The sequence below is a fragment of the Lynx rufus genome, unplaced genomic scaffold (assembly GCF_022079265.1).
Source record: "Lynx rufus isolate CCGP_SWC_20201006 ecotype Redwood Valley unplaced genomic scaffold, mLynRuf1.p SCAF_15, whole genome shotgun sequence".
Lineage (NCBI taxonomy): Eukaryota > Metazoa > Chordata > Mammalia > Carnivora > Felidae > Lynx > Lynx rufus.
This window is the reverse complement of record NW_025814829.1, coordinates 27684882-27706021: the sequence shown is the minus strand read 5'-3', so window position 1 is coordinate 27706021 and position 21140 is coordinate 27684882. Positions and strand designations below refer to the sequence as shown.

Below are 21140 nucleotides of genomic sequence, written 5' to 3'. Positions count from 1 at the left end.
CCCTTATCCTGAAATACATCCAATTGCAATCCTTTGGGGAGGCAGATTCGAGAAAATTTCTCCCATCTCCTTGCTTGGTGCCCTGCAATAAAACCCTTTTTCTCTACCACAAAACCAACAACAGTGTTTGACCTGCTGAGCACTGGGCAATGGGCTCTTGTCTGGTAACAAAATTGGTGATCATGAAGGGACTCTCAGTCCTCTCCGGACACCTGCCTGTGGTTTGCCACCTCTTGCTTGCCTGGGATTCTCTGAAGGGGCCTAGTAGCTGCTTAGATATCTAGGGATTCCCCCACAGTGGGATGATGCCAGCCTTCAGCACTTTAGTTTCATTTTTGAGGTGGGAAAACAGGACTTGATTTGGAAAAAGTCTGTTGTTGAATACTTTATGTGTGACAGCACAAGTTTTTCCTCTCTTCTCCTTGATCCTTATTTAGGGGCCTTGATAGACTTCCACAAGGAAGCTTTGACTTCTGAAAGGAAGCCTTGGTTGGGGGAAATCCTGACACTAAGGAAGAGTTAAGGATCCCACCCAAAGAAGTTCTTGTTTCCTTGTTTCTTGAATTCTTGATCATGCGTATCTAGCTTTGCTATCATTGTATGGGCAATATCTTGGTTAGGATAAAGGAAGTAAATTAAAACCCAAGCACGGGTAATAGTAATTTGATCCCTTCATGCAGTCCTTTGGCATGCATACTTAAAAACTGGGCAGGGGCACCTGGGCGGCTCAGTCGGTTAAGCATCCGACTTTGGCTCAGGTTGTGATCAGGTCATGATCCCACGGTTCATGGGTTTGAGCCCTGCATTGGACCCTGTGCTGACAGCTCAGGGCCTGGAGCCTGCTAAGGATTCTGTGTCTCCTTCTCTCTTTGCCATTCCCCCACTCATGCTGTGTCTCTCTCAGTATCAAACATAAATAAATATTAAAAAAATATTTTAGAAACTGGGCAACTTGTAGTTATCCCATGAAAAAGGTGGTGATATTTTTCTGTAATACTGCTTGGCCACAAGGCTCCCTGGACTCAGGAGAAAGGTGGCCTGGAAATGGGTTTTTGAATTATAAAACTATACTCCAGTTAGAATCGTTATGTAAGAGAGAGGATAAGTGAGATGGATGAAATTCTGTATGTACAATCTTTCATGCTGTTGTATGAGAACAAGCTGGTACAGAAGAAATACAAGATTATGGAACAACCAACCCCCAAAGGGCATTGTTTTATCAGAGTCTAATGATCAAGAGGATCACCTCTCAACTAATACAGCTGAATTCACCAAAGGCTCCAGTTCTACCTCCATATGGAGGTACAGCAGGGGCTCCAGCTACACAAGCCTCAGAGCCATGGGCTCTTAGGGTCCCAGGCTCATGAGGAGTCAGAACAAAAAGGAATAGTCTCTCCTTCTCATACCCAGCAGGGCAGGGAGCAAAATTTGGCCAGGGAACCATTCAAATTTAGGCAGGGCAATTCCCTTTAAGGCAAGTGTCCACTGGGGAAATAAATAATGGTGACCAACTTGGTGAAATGATTTGGGCACATTCCCTTTTTCTAATTTCAACTTGTTTAATTGGAAAAATAATATGCCGACACATAAAGATGACCCAAAAAGAATGAAAAACTTGTTCTCCCAATTTTGCCACCCATAACCTCATCTGTGCAAATGTACATAGTTTACTGATCATTTCTCCTTATGCCAGAAGAGTGGAGAATGATGTTAAAAGAAGCTGATAAGCTTCATGTTGAGGCTCTAGCCAATCCGATAAGGGCTGCAGTTACCATGGTGGTGCTGGCTGCTGACCCCAACTGAGATGCAAATGATAGGGGGAATTATGCCAGTGTCATAGGTATTCAAAAGAAACTAAGAGGTTGGAAGGGGCCATAGAAATGTCTATGTCACAATTGGTTGAAATTGCCTTTATGGTCTTTAACAGCAAAGATCAAGAACAGGAGAAAAAGTAACAGTGCAAGATGGAACAAGTGACCTTGCTTGCTACTGCCCTCAGGCAGGATAGACAAAGAAAAGGTAAGGAAGCCAAGGTAAGAATTCCTGACAATCAGAATCAGAAAGGACGCTTCACAGTAGAGCCTTGGAAGTATGCCTATTGTAAACAAGAAAACCATTGGAAAAGAATTGTCCCTAGATTAAATAAACTACTGGGGGATCTCATTACTCTTGAAATATCCCAGCTTACTAAGACTGATCAAGAGTGACAAAGCTCACACTCTATTACAATCCACAGGCTCCATTAACCTTTCTCACAAGGATCCCTGGGCACAAATGAAAGTGAGAAAATGGATGATTAACACAGACACCACCTATTCTGTATTAAATACTCACTTAATAAAATTATGCTTTATGAAAGTAATGGGAGTATCAGGAGAGGCTTTGTAAAGACTCTTCTTTCAACCCCTAGGTTGTCAGATTGAAAAAACTTATTTGAAATATAGTTTTTTGTATGTGCCTGAGTGCCCCTCTCCACTATTCAGAAGGGACTTGCTGAATAAGCTCAATGCTCAAGTCACTTTTTTGCCTGGGTGAATAGATATTAAAGTACCAGCAGAGCAGCTTGCGAATTCCAGGCAATATTACAATGAGGAGAGTAACAGCCTATGGATATGTCAGAAGAGATTCTACAAGAGGTAAACCCCAACATTTGGGCAGATGGGAGGACCGGATGGGCAAAAATCTTTTTTTTTTTTTTTACATTTATTTATTTTTGAGAGAGAGAGAGACAGAGTGTGAGCAGGGGAGGGGCAGAGAGAGAGGAAGACGCAGAATCCTAAGCAGACTCCAGGCTCCAAGCTGTCAGCACAGAGCCCAACGTGGGGCTCGAACCCACAAACTGTGAGATCATGACCTGAGCCAAAGTTGGGTGCTTAACCTACTGAGCCACCCAGAGGCCCCTGGGCAAAAATCTTAACACCTATCCAGGTGAGGCTTTGCCCTAAGGCAAAGATTCCAAACCTAAAACAGTGTTCCCTAAGGGAACGTTCTAAATGAGGTTTTTAGCCTCTGGTGATTGCCTTTTGGAATAAGACTAATTCAGCCCTGTCACTCACCTCCTAACACTCCAATCTTGCTGGTTCAGAAGACTGCACAAAAGAATATCACTTTGTTCAAGACCTCAGAGCAACTAGACAAATAATGGAATATAGCCACTTGGTGGTACCTAATCCTTAAACCTTGCTTATCACCTTGTCTGAAGATTTTCACTGGTTCACCATGCTCAAGGATGGGTTTTTCTATGTGCCTCCAAGTCCAGAATCTTGAGATCTATTTGCCTTTGAATGGGAAGCTTTGGACACTAAGATTAAGGAGCAATGTTCCTGGATGGTACTCCAAGGATTTAAGAAGGTCCCCACCATTATTGGTAAGGTTCTAGCTAAAGATCTGTGAGAACTTCAGCTCACAGAGGGTGCCTTGCTTTAATATGTGGAAAACATTTTGATAGCTGGTAAGACCAGACAGAGACTAAAGACTATTTTGACTCAGAACTTTCTGGCTGACTGAGGATAAGATGTCCAAGAAAGAGGACGAGTTTCTCAACAAGTAAAATATTTTCTGCTTGAATGGCTTCAGGGGCACAGAAGTTTGCTCCCTGATAGGGAAGAGGCATTAATCAGGGTTGCCATGCTGACTACCTGGAGGCAACTGTGGAGATTTTTAGGTATGGCAGAATTCTGCCGTATCTAGATTCCCAACTTTGGATTCAGAGCTAAGCCTTTCAATGAAGCCCTCAACTGAGGAGACAATGAACTCCATAATTGGACAGGAGAATGTCACCAGCCATTCCAAGTCATTAAAAAAGTTGTTCATGGCACCAGCACTGGGACTTCCAGATATAAGAAAGCCTTTAGACTTGTCCATTCGTGAAAGATAGAGGTGAGTCTTGGAGTGTTAACACAGACTCTTGGTAACATGAGAAGACCAGTTGCCTATAGTGACAGTGGGGTTGGCATATGTATGAGCTGTGGCAGCAACTTGTGATCTTTTCCAGGAAGCAGAAAAATTTACCCTGAGACAACCTACCACAGTACATACTTCCCACTGTGTTCTTCCTTTGCTGGAACAAAAAGGATATTGGCTCATGTCTGGTAGATTGGGCAAATATCAAGCAATATTATTGGACAATCCTAATGTTATTCTAAAATCCGTCTCAACTTTAAATCCAGCCATGTTACTTCCAACCAGTAATGATGAACATATACACACCTGTATTCAAGTAATTGAGCAAGTTTATTCTAGCCCCCCTGATTTGACAGATATACCTCTTAAGGATCCAAACTTGGAAACATTGATCATTTCCAGGATTAACTTTATGGACCACAGTAAGCAGAAGGCTAACCCATCAACAAACCTTGGAAGCCAAAGCCTTTTTGCCAGGTACCTTCATGCAAAAGGATTTAATATCCTCATCCAAGCTTTATATCTAGGAAAAAAGAACAGATTGATTGTACATAGTGATTCTAAATATGCCTTTTCCACAGTACATGCTCATGGGAATATTTGGAAGGAAAGGGGACTTTTCACCTTGGGGAGGGGCAGGGACATCCTAAGGAAATTTTGGATTTACTTGAGGCAGTAATGAACCCAAAGAAGTAGTTATATAGTCCCTTGTTCAAGGTGCAAAAAATCAGAGTGCTTGATTGCACAAGGAAATAATCAGGCAGATCAGGCTGCCAACTTAGCAGTGAGAATTAAAACTCCAATGTCTCAAATAACCTTCATTCTGGACATGGATGCAACACACAGTTATCTCAAATATTCCCCCTGAAGTTCTTGACAGACCTAATGAATAGGGATCTAATTGGGGATCTGCATTTTTTTTTTTCAGGGTATTGACTACAAATACACCAAAGAAGACTGGATTTACAACAAACAAGGAATTGTGCTGAGCCCCAAACACCTTATAGAATAAATAATTTATTTTTTTAACATTTATTTATGTATAAAAGAGCGTGAGTCAGGGGCAGATAGAGGGAGACACAGAATCCAAAGCAGGTTCCAGGCTCTGAGCTGTCAGCACAGAGCCCAACGTGGGGCTTGAACTCATGAACCGCAAGATCATGACCTGAGCCAAAGTCAGATGTTTTTCCGACTGAGCCACCCAGGTGACCCTTTATTGAAGACATTATTAGCCACATTCTTTAGGGTACCCATTATGGAAGCGATGCTAACTTCCATTGGATAGAAAGGTATACTCTAGGATGCAATATACAAAGGATTATTCAGAAAGTAATACAAAAATAAAGGATTTATGCAAAGCAAGCAAACAAACAAACAAACAAAACAAAGACTAGCCCCCATCTGGACTTAGGGAGTTCAAACTCAAGGGAACAGGGCTGGAGAAACTGGCAAATAGATTTTAAGGTGATAACCAAAGACTACCAGTAACTTTAAATACTTAGTATTTATAGATACTTTTTTTTTAATATATGAAATTTATTGTCAAACTAGTTTCCATACAACACCCAGTGCTCATCCCAACAGGTGCCCTCCTCAGTACCCATCACCCACCCTCCCCTATTTATAGATACTTTTACTGGATGAGTAAAAGCTTTTCCTTGCCATTCAAAAAAAGTCTCAGAAGTAGTTAAAGCCTTATAAAAAGAAATTATTCTAAGGTTTGAGTTGCCTTTTTCCTTCCAGATTGATAACAGAGGAGCCTTTGTGGCCAAAGTTACTCAAGAAGTCTCTGGGCCTCTAGGTATTCACTGGAGATCACATGCTTCTTTGAGATCACAACTGAAAGACTAAAAACAATAAACCATACCTTTGGAAGAAAAAAAAACACTAGCAAAAATCTCTCAGGAAACTAATCTGACTTGGGACAAAGCCTTATTGGTGGCTCTGCTTAGGATAAGGGTGGCTCCTGGAAGCAGGCTCCCATTGAGCCCTTATGGAATAATGTATAGGAGACCTAGACCTTTCCTCTGTTCTGAATATCATTTAGGAGATCTGGAGGGAACTGGGATAAGAGAACTTGACACTGTAGAATATGTGCAATCTCTCGGTGCAAATTTCACACCATTTCATGTTTGCTTCCAGGGAAGGATGTACCCTACAGATGTGCCATTGTACCATTTGAGTCCTGGTGACTGGTTGCTGTTCAAATCCTAGAAAAACAAACACCCTGAAGAATAGCTTAAGCCATGGTGGGTGGGACCATATGAGGTCTTATTGGTTACTCACTCTCCTATCAAGTTAAAAGGTGTCAAGCTATGGATTCATCATTCCTGTGTGAAGCTGGTACCAAAACAGCCAATCCAATCACTGTGACTTACTTATCAGAACAAGACTGGAGACAGGAATTTTTCAAGTCAAAAGCATAAAAGCCAGGATGGCCCTAACCTTGGATGGTGGCACTTCCCAAGCACAGACTTCACTCAGTCACTTTCAGAACGGGAATTTGCCAACTATTCTTGGGAGCCTTGACAGATTATAAGTTGTTATTCAGCAGACAATCAGACTAACAGGAATATGACTACTGCCAATTGTTGGTTTTTCTCTGTAGTTATCATCTCTTGCTTGGAAAGATAATTCCATGGTTAGAATTTTACAGACTTAAGCTTCTCCTGGTAACTTGTCTGATTGCTGGATATGTCACCTGAAGCCCTTCTCCATAAATGATCATGCTGACCCCATAGTTATGCTCATAACCAATTTCTGAAATGTGCCTAACTTCATGGCATTCTATGGAGAGAACCCTATGGACTTAACCTCTTGGGTCAGAATAGTTAACAGAGGGTCATATGTCCCCTGTTTCTTTTTAACTCCTCCTAGAGATCCTCCTATAATGACCTTTAGTAGCTCATGTAAGGGCACTGGAACCCATGGTCATAAAAACCAGACATTTGCTAACAGACAGGTGGTAACTAATGGTCTATTTAACACAAATTTACATTTTTCGGGCCCAGTATCTCTCTCTTTAGTTCAGCAGAGGTGTACTAATTATATTCTTCTTTTCTCCTGTGTGCAAATTAAAAGTTATAAAATAATGCATACCTTAACAGAATCCCTTCCCCTTTATAGGCATATAGTATAAATTTCATGATTCCAGTGATGCTCAGCATTGTAACAATTCTTTAAAAAACATTTTCCAGAACTAGAACTAGAGGGTAGGTCCATATTAGACAGTGACTCACTCAATTTTCGGAAAAGTGCAAGGTTACCTATCAGAGTATCAGGAAGATGGAACAGGCTATTTCTTTGGAAGAACTTTACGATCGTGGAGAAGTGGCAACCCGTGAACATATGACTAGAAACCCATCTATAATTTGGAAATGTTAGCCAATAAAACTGCTTTAGTTATAGCAGCTCAACAGAAGTATCTGGACTCTTTAGCAGAAGTAGTCTTGGACAAAAGAATAGTTTTAGATTATATTTTGGCTGAGCAGGAGGGAATCTGTATGGTGGCAAACATGTCTCTGTGTCTATACTAATACTCCCTATAAAGTAGAGGCTCACCTAAACAAAATTAGACAACAGGCTGCCTGGCTTCAAGAGATTTCAGAAGATATTCTGGGATCAGACTGGTTTTCAGGTTTATTTTCATGGATCCTCCAAGGCATTGATTAATAGTATAAGGACTAATAAAAATGGACATGTCCATATTCATCATACTAATTACTAGATTTGGAATGACAAAATGTGTGCACAGTATTACTCTAAGATGGTCAAAGAAGGAACTCATATCCTGGTCATGCAAAATGTACATACAAAGCTGGAAACAAGAAAATACTTCCAACTAGGTACAAAAGAATTTCATTCCTCAAACCCCAAACTGTGCCTCTAAAATCAGCAGGAAGTAGCCAGAGTGATCATCATCCCTGTCATCCCTCAAGACTGTGGAATGATCAAATGATAGAGAAGACTAAAACCAATATGCTGAGTTAAAAAATGCTTGGCTCTTCCACTCCAGGGACACACTGATTAACCTGATTGATTTATGAGCTTGTTTTTCAGAAGTTGACTGACCACCAGCAAGACTAGCTGAGACTGGAGCAAACCAGGAGGAATTCTTGCAGTTACACAGAAGAGACCAAGAGTAAATGAAAGTAACCTCTTTGATGACACACTCTGAGATCTCTCTCACTTGTCATGCTTATCCTGCCATTTCAGGAACATACGTCCCATGAAAAGACATGATTCCTGAATTCCCATCCCAGAAAGGAAGACATCTCCCATTTCCCCTATAACCAATCAGCATATTCCATTCAACCTACAAACCCTGTGACATCCTGACCCCTTATCCTTAAATACATTCAACTGTAACCCTTCAGGGAGGCATATTTGAGAATTTTTTTCCCTATTTCCTTGCTTGGAATCCTGCAGTGAAACCTTTTTCTCTGTCACAAAACCAGCATCAGTATTTGGCTTGTTGTGCATTGGATAATGGATCCTTGTCCAATAATAGCAATGATGGTGTGGTGAAGACAGTGTCTCTGGTCTCCCACGAAAATGTAAGAGGTCTCCAGTCTCAGACCCCCTCATCTATGTCACCAGGCAGGTACTACTGGAATGGAACTTTTCCAGGGATAAGAAGCAACAAAGGGTAGGATGATGAAGGTCCCTTATGGGCTGTAACATTCTATGACAAACTCCCCTGAAAGCTGGCTTTGCCAGACAGAGAGTCCTGCTTATAACCTTGTGTTCCAGAGCCCCAGTCCATTAGACTGACCACCAAGGTACATCCAAGTAAATTCACCCTCGGGAAGGTAGAGACAAAGAGAATATTCTTGTGGGTCATGAAGCTGAGTTCTTAGGACATAGCACAGGATGAAAGGCAAAACTTCATCTGGTTGTTACAAAGAAAACCCACAGCAAAGTTTGTCCAAACAGACATGAGTCCGAGGAGAAGACTATTCTATCAAAATTACTAGAGTTACCAAGTCCAAGCAACCAGTTCCACAAATATTTTCTAGAGTTAATCTAAATGTAGAAAGAGAGAAAAAGGCCTCTAACTTGTTTCAAATACATTAGCTACCCCCCCCCCCCCCCCAAGCAGAGAGCCAGGGGCCGATGTGGCAAAAATTCCTACCTACTTCCAGTGTTTGTTGGGTGTCTCAGGATCTCTCAGCTGCAGTTGTGTTCAGCCAGGGAAGTTTATCCTGCCGATTTCACCAAGTGTTGTGGAGGCAAAATATTCCTGTACTCTTCAAGATTCTTCTAGTTGGCTTAAGAGTTAAACTGACATGAGATAGATTAATAGAAGAAAAAAAGCAAAGTTTAATTTCATGTGCACAGAGGCCCAATATTAAAATTGAGACTCAAATGACTAAGGCAGGCAGCTGTTATATTTTTTAGAAAAAGAAGCGATAAATCTGTGAGGAATTGACAGGACAAAGAAAACTTGTTTGAGAGCTTTAGTTAGTAAGGGATTTTAAACAGAATTTGGGCAGTGGTAGTAAATTGGTAAAAGTAAAATGCTTGTTTATACAGCCTTCTTGACTCTGAGTTCCTGAACTCTGGTGATCGGATGCCTCTTTACCTCCTGGTACAAGATGTCTCCTCTGTATTTACGAGATATTTTCCCTGCTTTCAGGAGACAAGGGAGGGGGGAAGTCTAAGTGCTTTCCTTGTACTGTTGCTTATATAACTTTAATTCAAAATTGTTAATATGCCTAAGTGGCCCATTTTGGGTGGCATGCCTTGGCTCCCATATGTGCATTTGGGTTGGTTAGGGCTTGGAATAAAAAAAAGATGCCATGGAAGGCCAAGAGACTGCTCTTGAGACTTGGATTCTCCACACATTGCAGATTCTAGGTTTCTGGCTTTCCAAATCTACATGGCCAAGAAATGCGCAGTATGTACCCCAATATCTGATTTTTGGCAGCCAAGGACCTTCAGGCATGTGAAGTTGGGCTGATACACATCTACTGGCAGAGCCTCCAGGGTAAATGGAGCCCAATCCTGAAATCTTTTTAGGTGTCACCTTTAAACTTGAAATGGTACCCATTTGACCACCTGCCTGGTGGGTCCTGGACTTCTGTAGCCACTAAGACTGCCAAGTCTCTCTTATTAAAGGATAGTCCTGCCAGCCTGCCCAGCAACACCCTGGCAAGGCAGTCCAGCTTCCTCCTGATCTGCCTTCAGGGGAAATGAGTGCATTTGTATAGGTTAAGGCTTGAAATAAGGCAGAGGACTTGTAACCCCAAGAGCCTGATTCTGTAACAGATCTTTGGCTACCCTGGCCTGTGCATACTGCGCATGCACAGAACATACCTTTAAGCTGGCCTTGGGAAGACCTGGCCCTCCAAGCCTGTGGAACTCTAGCCAGGCCAACAACCACCTGCATAGCCTCTGGCATGGAGAGAGCCCACCTTTTGAAAAATGTTCTGAAGTTGGCAAATGGGCACCTGTCAGTTCCCATGTGGACTTGTTGCCTGATGGGGCCCAGGTCTGCTTTAGGAATCAAGACTCCCAGGTGTCTCCTAATGGAAGATACCTTGTCCTGTACACCCTGCCCCTCCATGGTAAAGCAGTTGAGAAACTTCCAGTTCTGTCTTGAGGGGGAATATAATGGATAGGTATTGCCATGGCAGTCCAGTGACCTTGAGCTCCGATTCAGAGGGGATATTGCCCCTTGGGTGAGACAGGTATTGCAAGTACCCATGCATCTTGTCCCTAAGAACCTCTCTTCTATTCCAACCTCCCAAGACCAGTGCCCTGTTCTAGGTCCCTGGCTACCCCGAACTGTGCCACCTGTGCAGTTCATCCCCCTGAGACAGCTGGGAACCTCGAAGGAGTGGTCGTGGTGTCAGACACCAGTACCTACATAGGCTAGGATGTGGGGCGTGTCCACCACCAAATATCACTGGTGGGGGGGGGGAGGTACAGGGGCTGCAGCTGCAAATTGGCCATTATCAGTCTCCATTTAGACATCTTGCCTGAAGGGGTTGTGGGCTTCTTCACAACCAGGATTCCCAGGTGCCTTTTATTAAATACCCCAGTGAGAAAGCCTAGCCCTGCCCAGTCAAGGCAGACCAGTTACCTTCAAAGGAAATGCGTATTTGCATAGGTTACAGTTTGAACTGAGGCAGATGCCTTTTGTCCACACCATCCTATTCCTTGACATGGTCTACCTGGATCTATACCCTCTTCCAAGTTCCTGGTTACCTCGAACCTCTTTGACCGTGCATGGGTGGTTTATGTCCCTTCAGCTGGCCTGAGGCAGCGGGGGGGGGGGGGGTTCCAGGCTGGTGGAGAGGGCTCAGCCCCAACATCACATGGAGGCAGAAGCTGCAAATTGACCACTATCAGTCTTGACTTAAACTTGCTGCCTGTAGGGATCCCAGGGTTTGCCATCAACCAGGACTCCCAGGTGTCTCTTATTAGAGGATAGATACCCAAGCTGGTCTGCTCAGCCTGCCCTAACAAAGGAGGGCAGTATCCTTCAGATTTATCTTCAGGGGGTATATGCACATTTGTGTAAGGTAGGGCTTGGAATTAGGCAGGTGACAGGGACACCCAAGAGCTCACTCTTGAAACCAGGCCTCTTGAGCACTTGCCCTGTTGCATGTCCCTGGCTTCCCTGATTTGTGTGACTTGAGCATGTGCAGTATGCACTCAGTTTGGAGGCACCACACGCCCTCTGGGCCTCTGAAGCTGGGACCAGTATCCAACCATCTGCATAGCCTCCAGGACAAAGGAGCATACCCCTGAAAATCTGTCTAAAGCAACAGTTTTTAGATTGGTCATGGCCCCCATTTGGACTGGCTGCCTGATGGGGTATCTGGCTTCTCCAACAATCAAGGCTCTTAAATATCTCTTGTTGGAGCGTATACTGGCCATCAGGCCCAGTCCAGGCAAGGCCAACCAGATTTCTCCAGTTCTGTCTTCCAAGGGAATGTGCACATTTGTGTAGGTTAAAATCTTGGAAACAGGAACACACCAGCTACTTCCAATAGACTGCTTTGGTGCCTCAACAGTGGGTGGGGGGGACTAATCCCACCTCCTGAAAATTGCCCTGAGACAGCTGTAGAAATGGGCAACAGTCATTTCACAGGTTGACTTACTGTGTGCTGAAGTCCTGAGCTTCTGCGTCAATCAAGGTTCCCAGGTGTCTCTTACTGCAGGATACTGCTGTCATCCCATTGATCTAGTCCTGGCAAGGGGAGTCCGGACCACTTCAAGTCTGCCTTCACAGGGAATATGCACCTTTGTATATCAATCACAATTATGTAGGCTGGGGCTTGGACTTAGCCAGATTATTTTTAGCCCCAAGAGTCTTTTCCTGTGAACCCTACCTCTCATGAAGCTTGGTCTGTTTCAGGTCTCTGGCTACCTTGATGTGCACAGCTCATACATGCTCAGTATACAATCTTTAAGCTGGCCTCTGGCATACTTGATACTCCAAGCCTGTGAAATCCAGCCAGACCCCAACCATTTCTGTAGCCTCTGGTGTGGAGGGAGCCCAGCTTTCAAACACTGCACTGAGCTAATAGCTACAAAAGGCTGACAGACGTCCCCGTGTGGACTTGCTGCCGGAGGTGGTCCCAGGCTTCACCCACGATTGTTCCCAGCCAGGTGTCTCTTACTGGAGGGTACCTGGCCATCCTGCTTGGCCCCTCCCTGGCAAGGCCATCCAGATTTCTCCAGCTCTGCCTTCAGGGGGAGTATGCACATTTGTGTGGGTTAAAGTATGGGAAGAGTCAGATGCCAGGTACTTCCAATAGCCTGCTCTTGTGACCCAGCCCCACAGGGCACTTGCACTGTTCCAGATCCCTGACTGCCCTGACCTGTGCATGCACAATACGTACTCTATCACTGCCGTTTGACTGTGGCAATGAGCAACAATCAATCCCCATGAAGACATAGTGTCTCCTCAGGTCTGGGCCTCTGGATCAATCACAGTTCCCAGGTGTCTGTTATTGGGGGATACTCCAGATTACTCAAGGACTTTCTTCAGTGAGAATATGCACAATTATGTAGGTTAGGGCGTGGAAGTAGGCAGATACTTTGTAACTCCAAGAGCCTGCATCTCCATATGCTTGCCCTCTTCCAGATACCCTGGCTCCCCAGACCTACACCACCCATGCAGGTACATACATTCCCTGTAAGCCAGTCTTGGGCAGACCGAGCCCTCAGAGCCTGTGAAACACTGACTAGACCCCAACCACCTTTGTAGCTGCCAGCGAGAGGGGGCCCACCTTATAAAAATTGCTCTTATTTGACAGCTTCTACTAGGAGAGTCTCCATGTGGACTTGCTTCTTGATGGGGTCTTGAGCTTCTGTAGGAACCAGGACCCCTCGGTGTCTCCACATGTCAGATACCCTCTCCTGTGGGCCTGACCCTTGGCTAGCAAGGCAGTTGAAAAACCTCCAAGTCCGCCCTATTCCAGATCCCAGGCCAATTTAACCTGGGAGACCCACGCATGCGCTGTCTGCACACGACCAGCTGGTCCTGGGCTGCAGGGGGCACTCCAGGCTTGCGGAACTCCAGCCTGACCCCAACCACCTGAATGACATCAGCGGGGAGTAAGCTCCACCCCCTGAAAAATCTTTCTGAGGCAGCAGCTTAAAACTGAAGACAATCTGTCCCCATTTGCATTGACTTCTTGATGGGATATCAGGCTTCTCTAGTCATCAGGGCTCTCAGGTGTCTCTTACTGGAGGGAACTCCAGCCATCTAGCCCAGCCCTGCCCGGTCAAGCCCAACTTTACTTTTGCAGCTCTGTCTTCAGCGGGAGTATATGCATCTGTGGAGGTTAAGTCTTGGAATTAGGCAGGTGCCATGTACCCTAATAGCCTCCTTCTGACCATCTTGACCTGCATGGCCTGTACGTGTATGGTCCATACCTTGTCAGCTGGCCCTTGGCTTTGGGGGCCCTCCAGGCCTATGGAGCTCAAGCCTGTCCTCAAACACCTTCTAGCTTGTAGGGTGGAGAGAGCCTGAAGCCTCCTTCTGAGGCTTCAGCTTAAACTACTGACTGTCAGCCCCCATTTGGAGTGGCTACCCAATGGGATTTCAGGCTTCTCCAGCAATCAAGGATCCCAAGTGTTGCTTATTACAGGGTTTCTCAGCCATCTCTTTTTGCCTCACTGAGGCAAGGCAGTCCAGATTCTTCTAGCTCTGCCTTTAGCAGGAATGTGTGTCTTTTTGTATGCTAAGCCTTGGAATTAGGCAGATGGCAGGTATCCCAAATGCCCCCTTTTGTGACCCAACCTTAGCCAACATTGTCCAGTTCCAGGTCCCTGGTTACTGTAGCTACTTTGACTAATAGGGCCTATGCTTGACTTGTCCATACTCTGTCAACTGGTTCCTGGCTGTTGGACCCTCTATGCCTGTGAAGGTCAAGCTGGTCCCCAAATACCTGCTGACCTGTAGGGTGGAGAGAGCCCACCCCCACTAAAATCATTCTGAGGCTTCAGCTTAAACTAGAGGCATTCCCCATTTGGACTGGTACCTGATAGGGTTATTGGTTTCTCCAGCAATCAGGGATTCCATGAATCTGTTACTGGAGGACACATGGCATCTATATGATCCATTCAGGGCAAGGCAATCCAGATTACTTTAGCTATGACCTCCGAGGGAATATTTACATTTATGTAGGTTGGAGGCTTAGAATTAGGCAGATTCCTTATACCCCAAGAGCATGCTTCTGGGACCTGATATCTCTGGATGCTTGACCTCTTTTCTAGGTCCCTGGCTACCCCTTACCTGGGAGACCTGCATATGGGCAGCATGTACCCCAAAGTCTGGCTTTGGGCAGACCCTGCTCTCCAGGCCTGTGAAATTCAGACCAGGCCTCAACCATCAGCATAGCCTCTGGTGTGGAAGGAGCCCACCTTCTGAAAATTGCTCTGAGCCAATAGGTGCAAAAGGGTGACAGTCAGTTACCAGGTAGATTTGCCACCTGCTGGGCTCCAGGGCTTCTCTAGGAATCAGGACTCCCTGTGCCTCCATATGGCAGATACCCTGTCCTGCCAGGCAGGTCACTTCCTAGTAAGGCAGTTGATAAACCTCCAGTTCTGTTTTTGGGGGGAGGGGGAGGAATATTCCATAATGTGCAGGTAGGCTTTGCTCATTAGGCTGATACTTTGTACACCTAATAGCCCTCTCCTGTGATGAGCCTCCCCCAACATTGCCCTGTTTCAGGTTTCTGGCTAGCCTGAATTGCCACACCTGCTCATGTGTTCTCTGTATCCTGTCACCTGGCCTTGGGCTGCAGGGGCACTCCAGGCCTGTGGCGCTCTGGGTGACCCCAGCTACCTGAATGTCCCCTGAGTAGAAGGAGCCCACTCCTAGAAAGTCTTTCTGAGGCAACAGCTTTAATCTGGCAACAGTGCCCTCATTTGGACTGGCTGCCCGACGGAGCCCTGATGTTCATCAGTAATCAGGGGGCCCCCAGGTGTCTCTTATTGGAGGTACCATGGTCAGCACTCCTAGCCCCACTCTGCCAATGCAACCCAGATTCCTCCGGTTCTGCCCCTAATGGGAATATGCATATTTGTGTAGATTAAGCCTTGGAATTAGGCAGACGCTTCGTAACCCCAGTAGCTTCCTCTATAGACGGCTTATGCCGTCACTGCCTGTCCCAGGTCCCTGGCTTCCCTGGACTATATAGCTCCTACAGGTGCAGTACATACCCTGAATTCTGCCCTTGGGTGACTGAGGCTCTCCAGGCCTGTGGAGCTAGGGTTTATCCCCAACAACCTCAAAAGAGGAGGTTTCTAGCCCTGTGAAATTCCCTCTGAGGCAGCCACTGATATGGGTGACAGGCCCCATGAGGACTGGCTGCCTTAAGGGGTCCCAGGCTTCTGTTGCTTCAGCTACACCCCAACCACCTGGTTAGGCTTTGACATGGAGAAACCTACCTTTGGAAAATTGCTTCAAGCAGACACCGACAAATGGACAACAGTCAGTCCCCACGCAGACTTACTGCCTGATGAGATACCAGGAGATTCTCCAGCAACCAAGTTTCCCTAATGTCTCTTATTAGTGGAGACCCTGGCAAGCCCTCCCAGTCCCTCCTGATTATCTTCTGAGGCAGCAGCTTTAAACTGGTGACTGTCAATCCCCATTTGGACTGGTTGCCTAGTGGGGTTCTGGACTTTTCCAGCAATCAAGGCTCTCAGTTATCTCTTATTGGAGGACACCCTGGCCATCCCACCAGGCCTTGTCCTGGCAAGGCAGTCCAGATTCTTCCAGTTCTGTCTTCTGTAGGAGTATGTGCATTTGTATAGGTTAAAGCTTTGGAATTATGCAGATGCGAGGTTCCCCCCATAGGCTGTTCTGTGACCCAGACTCTCCCAATATTTGGCTTATTCCAGGTCCTGGCTACATTGACCTGCAAGGCTTAAGTATGGGCAGTATGTACTTCAAAACCCACCCTTGGGCAGCTGTCCTTGGTCCCCCCAGTCCCAAGCCTGTGTGGCTAAGGTCCATCCCTGACCACCTGCATAACCTCAAGGGTGGAGAAACCCCACCCCTTGAAAATTGTCCTGAGGGGTCCGTTAAAATAGATGATAGTCCCCACGTATATTTATTATCTGCTGTTGTCCCTGGCTTTAGCAGCTATCGCACTTCCTAGATGTCTCTTATTAGAAGATAACCCAGGGGCGCCTGAGTGGCTCAGTCGGTTAAGCGTCCGACTTCGACTCAGGTCATGATCTCGCGGTCCGTGAGTTCGAGCCCTGCGTCAGGCTCTGGGCTGATGGCTCAGAGCCTGGAGCCTGCTTCGGATTCTGTGTCTCCCTCTCTCTCTGCCCCTCCCCTGTTCATGCTCTGTCTCTCTCTCTCTCAAAAATAAACATTAAAAAAAAAATTAAAAAAAAAAAAAAAAAAAAGGAAGATAACCCAGCCAGCCCGCCAGACCCATCCCTGGAAAGGCGGTCCAGATTCCTACAGCTCTGCCTTTAGTGAAAATATAGTACATTTGTGTAGGTTAGGGCATGGAATTGGGCAATGCCTTGTAACCCCAAGAGTTTCCGTGACCTCTCCTGATGTTTCCAGGTCCCTGGCTACCTTGACCTAAGAGGCCTGCATATTTTTCATTCAATAAGTCATTATCATAATACTTGTGTTTAATTTCTTAGACATGGTTCCTTTAGTTCTTTGAACATATTGATAATGGCTGTTTGACATCTTCATCTGCTTATTCCAAAATCTAGACCCACTCAAAGAAAGTTTCTATTGCCCTTTTCCCTCTTGTGTTCAGGATACACTTCCTGATCTCCTTCCATGTCTCTTCATATTGTTGTTGTTAAAAACTGGATATTTTAGATAACATATTGTAGAATTCTGAATCCTCTCCAACCAAGGACTGTTGCTATTGCTAACTTGTTTATTTGTTAAGTAGCCCAGACTAATTCTGTGGAGCTTGATTTGCAGCGTACAGATTTTGATGTCATTGCTCAGGTTTTATTTCTTCTTATTTTTTAGTCTGACTTCCTAGGAGTCATTTCTGAGTCAGCATAACTTAATTAAATCACCCTATCATTGGTCGGAAGTTATGCTTAAACACACTGGCCCACTAAACATCCTACCTTTTGTCTCTGAAACTGTGTGTGGTTTGGGAAATGTTTTCAAAGTTCAGGGAGTATAAAAGTCGGCTCCACTTTTAACCAGTGACTAGTAGCTCGCAGGGCTCTCTCTGGTTTGTCTGATCAGGCACAGTCGTTATATGTCCAGTGATTTCTGGACCACCAGCAATAAGTGTCATCTTAGTGTAGCCCTTTTTGGCTGTCTTTTGCTTCCAAAGCAAAATTTCTGTTAAATTTCTGGCTGGCCTGCCATTTTGTTTCTTGCCCCAACAGTATCTGTTACTGTTGTAACAGACACAACAGTATCATGGGGAGATATCAGCCTTCCTAGATTGTTTCCCACTGTAATCTCTATTGTATTCAACAGTGTCATTGCATGTGGATTTTTTTCCAAGGTCTGCCATAAAGTCATTCCGCCCTAACAGGGCAGCATAGCAGCCAGTTCACAATGCCTGCCTTGCCCATCCCAGGTCATACTTCTGAGCCACAGAATTGGGCAGGAATCAGAGAAGGATGGGAGCAGCCACTCTATTTTAGTGAGATTTACAGACATTTTCTTTAATCAGTATTTCTCAACAGTATGCTCTTTAGCCAATTTACAGAAACTGTGCATGGTTATTTTTTGTACATAATTTTGCCCAGTTTTATTTCTGCCTTTTGGAGACGGAGTCTACCAAACTTGTGTCATAGCCATTCTTGAAGTCCCACCTAAATGAGTTTGAAATATACTTTGCCCAAAAATCTCAGGAAGCATTATTTGGCAAAATTATTCTTGACTACCCTGAAAAAATACTAAGAGGGAACCTAATTCTTAATGCCAGTGTGAAGAAGAATTCATAATAACTGAAGATTGACATGGTATTAAAATGAGGACAGATGACCTACACTTGGTCGCTTTCTGAAACGGCTGACCTCCTGGCCAGAAAGAAGATAAGAAAGGGCTTTACTTTTCCTCCTCAGTGGTCCATGTCTGAATGCTTCAAACTTAGAAAATTAGGAACCGCAAGAAGGAAGTTGCACAGCTATTATTGTGCTCAGATAAATATCAAGTGTTGACTTTAAAGTATTAATGTGAAAACATTAGTTATCTCACACCACCCTCTGCGAACTTTGATATTTACTGAAAGTATTTCACTGCCCTGGCTTCCCGGCAGTGCACTGAAATTCGAAGTTTGCCTATAACCACAAATGAAAGCGGGATTTGGAGTGATACCACCATTGCAGGACCGTTTCTAAATATATGTGATTGGGCTAACCTAGCATGCTGCTTTTAATTAATCCCATTCTAATCTTATGGATTTCTACTGTTGAGGGGCAAGGTAAGTTGAAAACATGAAAACAGATCTAAATATTTTGTTCTTGTCTCAAATGTGTGTGTTGTGTGTGTGTGCGTGCGCGTGTGTGTGTGTATGTTTTAAAATGAATAATTATGTAAGAACATTTTGAATAAAGGATATTTGAATCTATTTCATCAATATTTTCTAACATGAAATTAAGAAAAAAAATCAAATGAAATGAATCTTCTCTGTTCTCGAAGCTCCAAAGTGTGAATAGCTACCAAATACAACATTTGGGGAAGAATTCTATGATGAAAAAGCTGCAGGTAATGAAGTTGAAAAGGTCACGTATCAGTGTAATTCTCCATAAACTCTGCAATGCCACTGACTAGAGAAAGCATCCCCAGAAAAATTGGACACCTTCAAAATGTTTGCATATTCACAGATTTGTTAATTTAAGATTTAAATATCATTAGATCAGGAACTTCCTTTTTCAATCTAATTATCATCAATAAAGAAAAATCTTTTTTAGTAAAACAGTACAGTATATCCTAATTTTTGTGTGTAATAAGCTGGTGAAATGTCCATGAGTTCTTTGCTTTTTCTGAGCTCTTTAGCAAATTTGAAAGCGAAAGGAAATTGTGCATCGTTTTTTATTAAAGCTATAAACCACATCTTAAAATATGTTGAAAGCTGTCTCATCTTATTTCACGCTGAAATAAAAACCATCGTATCCGAATAACTGCAAACGAAACCTCTAACAATGCCCAGGACAGCTGATTAGACCATGTGTGGAAGTGGAGTTTCAATCCTGTGTCTTGTTTGATTTCCAGCAGGGCTTTCTTTTGCTATTTTGTTGCTTGCTAAATTTTGCATACAATGGAAGTTCTTTGGGGAAGTTTCTCTTTAGTCCTCACATAAGAGAAAAATAGAAACAGTAAAAATGCTTTACTTTGAAGATGCACCTTCATGGGGTGCCTGGGTGACTCAGTTGGGTAAGCGTCCATCTTTTGATCTTGGCTCAGGTCATGATCTCACAGTTCATGGGATCAAGCCCTGAGTCCAGCTCTGCCCTGACAGCATGGCGTCTACTTGGGATTCTCTAGGTCCTGTCTCCCTGTCTCTCTGCTCTTCCCCCATGTGCGCGCTCTCAATCTCTTTCAAAAATAAATAAACATAAAAAAAGAGATCCACCTTCATAAAAGTTATAAAACCCTATTTCTATGGATTTGAAACTTTTATTTGTTACTGCATTTAGCATTGATATGTACTCACAGAACAGTTAGCTGATGGGGGTAAAAGTATGTTTTCTCCAATAGCAGTCTTAGTTGCTTAGTCTCAACTAAAAATACCAAATTCCCTGTGCACCTGGGTGGCTCGGTTGTCTGACTTAGGCTTAGGTCATGATCTCCCGGTTCATGGGTTCTAGGCCAATATTGGGCTTTCTGCTGTCAGCATGGAGTCCACTTGGGATCCTCTGTCCCCCTTTTCTCTCCCCCCTCCCCTGCTTATGCTCTCTCAAAAATAAACATTACAAATAATAACAGATTTTAAAAATACAAATTCTCTGTTTAGACTATGCAGCAGCCTCTGCATATATATATACACATGTACATATATATGTATATGTGTATACATGTATATGTGTATACATGTATATGTGTATATGTATATACATATGTATATATGTATATATATGTGTATATATACATATATACATGTGTATATATGTATGTGTATATACATATGTATATGTACATATATATGTACATGAGTATATATATATACATATATATACATATATATATACATATACCAGATGTGTCTGGTATATATTGTTTTAAACATCTGTTAGATATGACATTAAGAGGGATTTCTAAATGGGGAAAAAGCAGAGGAAAATAAGTATAAAATGTGAGACTAATATGTAGAATTTTTACAACCCCTAACCCAGAAAAAGATCTTCATCTTCAGTCTAGTCTTCCAAAGAACCTTCAGGGAAGCTCTATCCCAAAGCTGTGTAGATGTTAAATGACCTGTCAGTTTGTATTGCATTTACGTTTAGGTGCCTGTTGAGAAACTGGCCCCAAAGCAAAGGCACCATATCAAGGTAACACTTTTATAAAAACTCTGCATGCTTTCAATAGTGAAATATTTACCGAGCAATATATTATGCTGCAGGCTGCGGTAAAGCTCCAAAGAAAATGAACGCTCCATGCCTGTCTACACCTTCCAGTGTGCTCAGAGGAAAGCAAAACACACAAATAAGTAAACAGAGAGCAAAACTATGTGTGTGTGTGTGTGTGTATGTATATATGCAATATATATATATGTGATATGTGTATGTATATATATAAGGGAGTGTATTTCATAGGAAAC

At 43.8% G+C, this 21140-nt stretch overlaps 1 protein-coding gene and 1 pseudogene across 2 annotated transcripts in view; one reads left to right on the top strand and one right to left on the bottom strand.

Moving 5' to 3' along the window:
* LOC124509835 (sorting and assembly machinery component 50 homolog) overlaps positions 1–16023 on the bottom strand; it is a 75565-nt pseudogene extending 59542 nt beyond the window's left edge.
* A 2722-nt stretch (positions 16024–18745) lies between these two features.
* Positions 18746–21140, top strand: part of LOC124510441 (complement factor H-related protein 5-like) — a 31751-nt gene continuing 29356 nt past the window's right edge. For both annotated transcript variants that reach the window (XM_047077305.1, XM_047077304.1), the window contains exon 1: positions 18746–18803. In XM_047077305.1, coding sequence (XP_046933261.1) covers positions 18746–18803 — 58 coding nt within the window. The remainder of the gene's footprint in view (positions 18804–21140) is intronic.